Consider the following 5,837-nt stretch of genomic DNA (forward strand, 5'->3'; position numbering starts at 1 on the left):
TTGAACAATATGGGTCCAAGGACAGAGCCTTAGGGGACCCCACTGGTCACAGGACACCATGATGAGTGACTGCCATCAATTACTACCCTCTGGGTCCAACCATGGAGCCAATTTCCCAGCCAGTGGATCGTGGTGGACCCAAGGCCACAATTGGCCAGTTTTGCCAAGAGGTGATCATGGGATACCAGATAAAAGGCTTTTTTGAAGTCAAGATATATGACATCAATCTCTTCTCCCTTGTACAGGTGACAGGTCACCTGGTTGTAGAAGGAAATGAGATTGGTCAAGCAAGACCTACCTGCAACAAACTCGTGCTGGCTATCCCTTAGGATGTTGGTGTCGGCCAGTCCATTAAGGATAGCCTCTTTAATAAACTTTTCTAGCATCTTCCCCAGGATATAAGTCAGGCTGATGGGCGTATAGTTAGCCGGATCCACTGATCCTCTGAATCATGGTATACATGTAAGAGGTCTTGATGAATCTGATAGTAGCTGACAAGCCCAATTTCAGGGCAGGGCTGGCCTTAAGGAAAAAGGTGCTTTGGGTGAACTTATATTTTTGCCCGTGCCTAAGTCAGCAGCACTGCTGCAGGCAGAGGCTATGGCAAGTGGGCAGGGTTCTGGGGCTCAGTCTGGCAGGGAAGTGGAGCAGCATGGTGCTTCAGGCAGGTGAGTGGGTGGACAGGCACCACTGCTGCTGTGTGTGAGCAAGGTGGGCAGACTGGAGCAGGTGCCATACCACCTGCATGTGCCCAGCCCAGCTCCTTCTGAGCAGTGGTTGGAGGTTGGGGGCAGGCTGGGCTGGGCATTCCTCCTCCAGCTTGGAGTGGAGATTGATAGGCCCAGGCCAAGGCAGAGGGAGACTGATACTATGAGTGTGGGCTATTCACATGTATGTGTATGTATGTGGCACCCTCCCTGACCATGGCATCCTGGACAGTCGCACACATTGCTCACCCATAAAGCTGACCCTGTTCAAGAGTGACACAGCTTGTTACAGTGAGTGCGGCATGGCGCGGGGGAGCGAGCGCGGCCCCGTTCCCTGTGCGCTCTGGCCAGAGGCGCTGCCCCCTTTCCCGCACTGGAGGCTGTGGTGCGTGGAGCCCCCTGGGGGCAGCCACGGGGCGGGGTGGGGAGTGGGGCCACCTTGCAGCCAGTGGCCTGCTTCTGGGCACCGCTGTCAGCAGGTCCTGGGGGCGGCTGTGCCCTGAACAGGGGGACTCGAAGCCCCTGCAGCCCGTGTCAGGCTGAAGCCAGGGGCACAGGCCTTCCTGAGCTCAGATGTGCGGATGGTCTGACTCCGAGCGCAGAACCACGGCCCCCTGGCCAGAAGCCTCCGGGGTTCCTCCCAGCAGGCGCACTGGCACAGCCCAGCCCTGGGACAACCCAGATTGTTCAAATACAAAGCTGTAGTGTCATGTCCTACTTCTAGGAGGTTGAACCATATCCTACCCTTAAGGCCCCCCCTCCTCCCCCAGTCCCCTGGGGGTCGGCCAGAGAGAGTGCAGGGAAGGGCAGTGAAAACCCATGGGAGGGCTGGGGCACATGGCTTGTCAGGAGCTGAGGGAACTGGGCTTATTTCACCTAGAGAAGAGGAGACTTTAGAGGGGATTTAATAGCAGCCTTTAACTACCTGAAGGCAGGTTTGAAAGAGATTTAATAGACATTAGGGCTGGAAGGGACCTCAGAAGATCATCGAGTCCAGCCCCCTGCCCAAAGGGCAGGAAGTCAGCTGGGGTCAGAGGATGGAGCCAGACTGATCTCAGTGGTGGCAGATGACAGAACAAGGAGCAATGGTCTCAAGTTGCAGCAAGGGAAGTTTAGTTTAGGTATTAGGAAAAACTTTCTCACTAGGAGGGTAGCAAAGCACTGGAACAGGTTACCCAAGGACATGGTAGAAGCCTCATCCTTGGAGGTTTTTAAGTCCTGGCTAGAGAGAGTCTTAGCTGGGATGATCTATTTGGGGATGGTCCTGCTTTGAGCAGAGGTTGGACTAGATGACCCCCTGAGGTCCCTTCCAACACTCACTTTCTGTGATTCTGTTACAAGTTTCACAGATCCATGTGGTGTCTGAGTCGGAGTTCAAGTTTACAGGATGCTGCTCTCTTCTTTCTCACTTTGCTTCCATTCTCTAGATTAAAACCACTTTATGTTGAGCTGTACCCAGTGCCAGATGTTCTCTCCAGTTTGAACAGAATTCAGCATGCTGTTCCCAGCTTTCTATGTTGAATGACTTCATATAATTTTTGCACATATCATGGTACTACCACAGAGGGTGAAAGTGGTACCCCACTTTCTAGAGCCATCTCAGAACTCACTATACAAAATATTCTAGGGCATATGGTCTCCTCCCATTCTCCTGACATGGCTGTTCCATCACAACCTCCTCTCGATAGTGGTTTCTAAGTGTGTTAGTCCTGCACACTTCAGTACCTTTGTGTTTGATATTCTATCTTCCTACTTTATTTTAAAGATCTTATGCAGATATCTCATGTGGAAGCCGTTCAGTCTCTTGATGTGCCTAGCATATGTATTTCATGTTTCTGAACCGTAAAGCAGGGATGACACTACACAAGTCTTGTAGATTCGCATCTTCACCTTAGTTGATAGTTTGCTGTTATACCATGCGTGGTTCTGTAATAGCCCAAAATGATTGGCTGCTTTTCCAATTCTGTTAGTTCAGTCTGAAGGTCAAGATTTCTACTTGATTTCTTTGATCAGCAGGAATTGCACCTTCAGACGAAACTGACTAACAGAATCAGGGAAACAACTAAGAATTTCAGGTTAGATAATAGGATTGGATTATAATCCTTAGGATGTAAAAATGAAATTTATTCTTTTTTCAACTTTTTAAGTGTTAGTCAGTGTTTATTAATACATGGCAGTGGTAAGTATTTCTTTTACCTATATCATATCAGAATGGCATTTTAAAGGCTATTGTTGTTGAGGACATAGGATCTTATTGTTTCTCTTACTTTTTGTTTCAGAAAGATTAGGATGCATGTTCACACTAACAATAAAATAACACGAATTTACAATGTTATTGGCATCCTCAGAGGAACTGTGGAACCAGGTGAGGTTTGTTTGTATATACTTAGGATACTCTTATGTAGCTTGAGGTTCAACTTTGAGATTTGGAGAGGGGAAGGCTTGTTGGGTCATCCTGACACTGATCACAATATTCCCCAGAGACCTATAAAGTTTGGGTTTTTTTCTCACACTTTTTTTCAAGCCATATGGTTGTAAAAGGGACCCCCTACCCCTGTTACTAGTGGGGATGGGGAGGAAAGGCAGTTAAGAATAGCAGCACAGGTGGACTGAGCCCAGGATTGATAAGGCCAGGTGACTAATGAGCAACTGGCCACAACTGGTCACTGGGTGGAGTGGACCTAGTCATGTCTAGAAAGAGCTTAAGCTGGGGGATATAAGCCCAGGTGAGGACATATGGAGGGGCTTGCAGGAAAAGGAGTTCTGGAGAGCACAGGCACTGCTGGAGATAGACAAGCACAAAAGCCACCCAGGGCAGCTGGGGAAAAGACTCCTAAGCAGGTAAGGCCTGCATGCAGCATTTACCCAAGAAGGGAGACTACTTGTTTTCTTTTGAAGCAGCTGGCTTGTGTTTTTTTGTTTGGTTTAAGCTTGTGACCAGAGGACCAGGTTGTGGCTACAGGGGTGAAGGAGGCCATGACCAAGGTGCCAGGGTGTGTGATAGGGACTAGGAGACAGCCCCAAGCCCTGAGGCAGAAACTAACGTCCTGAGATGGAACCACAAGGGATGCTGGGGGAGTTTGATTTAACTTAAACCAGGAAGGGGTCTGGGACAGACACTGCATAAACTGGTTTGACCCAAATCAGTTAAGTCTGATACTACATTCAAGCAGGGTTATCTCAAACCAGTTTCAGCCATTTTCAAACTGGTTTACATGCCCTGAATGTCTGTTCTGTTACAGGTTTAAGCCAGTTTCTGATCACTTAAACCAGTTTATGTGTAACGTCTGTCCCTAGCCCTAATGTCTTGGACAGTGGACCAAGGTGGGGTGTGGCCACAGAAGAAAAGGGGGCCCAGGCTATTGTAGCTGAAGACCTAACAAGCTGTCAGAAACTCATGAGAGCAACCCCCTAAAGAGGGAGCACTGTGTGGGTGCAAGTGGATAAAAGACTCAGGTAGGGGGACTGGCCTGAGTAGACAGACTAAGCTACTCACAGGGCTGCTATTGGTCTGACTCCCCACTCCCTAACAACAAACAATATTAAAGTCATAGCAGGCAAGAAGGGGGAGGTGCAGGGAGGCTGGGAAAAGGAGCAGGCAAATAGGGCAGACCCTACCTGTATTACAGTGGTAATGATTTTTAGCAGCAGACCATGTAGGTACAAATCTAATAACCTGGAAAAACTGCAGAGTACTTTTGTATTGGCTTGTGAACTGCAGTAAGATCAGTAGGGAGCTACTGATTTTATTTTGAAAAAAGGCCTTAATGTATAAAGTTTAAATTAATTGGTAAGAAACCAAAAGAACTGACTGGAATTACAAGAAAAGATTAAAACTGAGAATACACGTGGGTTATCTGTATTCAAAATATTCTGTATGTCTGTTTCCAGACAGGTATATTATCTTGGGAGGTCATAGAGATTCCTGGGTATTTGGTGGTATTGATCCAACCACTGGTACAGCTGTTCTTCAAGAGGTTGCTCGAAGTTTTGGCAAATTGAAGATGGAAGGTAACTAATCTGTTGTAAATGGGAGAAGTAAATCCCAGGGGCTGGGGAAAACATAATTTCTGTGAGGCTATTTTTTTATCTGTGTGCATCTCTTTTTATTTGTGTGTATGCATGCATAAACCTGGGACACACAGGGAAATTCTTAAATGCTGTATTTACATACATAACATGTGCACCTTTTCCCTAAAAATCAGCTTCCTCAAAATTGAACTGTGTATCTTAAGTGGGGAAGCTAATTTTTCTTCACTGGAAAAGAAGCTAGTCTGGAGACACTGGGCGTGTCTCCATGAGATGCTATGTTACCATAGCAATGAGCTACGGTGACGTAGCATTGTTGGGCACTAACCATGCTGCTGCTGCTACTATGCAGTAGCTCCCATGTGCCACTGGGACTTGCTTTAGCAAGTACTAAGTGACTGCACAGTTGGGCTCACATGTAGATGCGTCCACTGGGCATGCCGTACAGTTACCAAGATGGCTGCTGCTTGTATCTGGCTTAGTAAGGAGAAGGGGCAGTCCCTTTCATAGCCACAGCCAAAGGCTCAGCATTGTAGTTTGTGCCTAGAGCAGTCCTTTCAAGGGTCTGAGGCCTAACCCTGTGTGATGTTAGATTAAGTTCTTCTGGAAACAGTCTGGACAAAGCAGTAGAAACTTTCTACTTACCTAGACTGTTTCCTGGGATGACACCCTGGCCATATCTACACATGTGCATTTAATTCACATTAGCCCAATTTTAAGGTGCATTAACAGCATGTGTCTACATATGTGCACCTTTAATGCACCTTAAAAACAGTGATTTAAGACTACTTGACCCTAAATTTGATACCTGCATAAAGCAGGTGAATAGTTAAATTGCATTAGCAAACATGTAGACATGCTAATGCACATTAATGCAGTGTGTGTCCATTGGCTTGGGACTATCTTTAGTCCCAAATTGCTCCACACACCCACATTAACGCTCATTAGCACATGCACATGTAGGCACATGCCTTAATATGCACTAGGCTAATGCACATTTAGTTTAGGTGTACATAAAAGCACACGTAGACACACCCTCTGTGTTCCAAAGAGGACTTATCCTACGTCACACAATCAGGCATGACTCTTTGGGGGGGGGGG

General features: G+C 47.1%; 1 protein-coding gene across 9 annotated transcripts in view; it reads left to right on the forward strand.

Annotated features, from left to right (window-relative positions):
* The window catches only part of LOC109302532 (N-acetylated-alpha-linked acidic dipeptidase 2-like), a 107,795-nt gene that overhangs the window by 27,705 nt on the left and 74,253 nt on the right, over positions 1 to 5,837 (forward strand). For all 9 annotated transcript variants that reach the window (XM_019524102.1, XM_019524108.1, XM_019524101.1 and 6 more), the window contains 2 exons: positions 2,987 to 3,072; positions 4,599 to 4,718. In XM_019524102.1, coding sequence (XP_019379647.1) covers positions 2,987 to 3,072; positions 4,599 to 4,718 — 206 coding nt within the window. The remainder of the gene's footprint in view (positions 1 to 2,986; positions 3,073 to 4,598; positions 4,719 to 5,837) is intronic.

This window comes from Gavialis gangeticus, unplaced genomic scaffold (assembly GCF_001723915.1).
Source record: "Gavialis gangeticus isolate Ggan-Ray unplaced genomic scaffold, GavGan_comp1, whole genome shotgun sequence".
Taxonomy (NCBI): domain Eukaryota; kingdom Metazoa; phylum Chordata; order Crocodylia; family Gavialidae; genus Gavialis; species Gavialis gangeticus.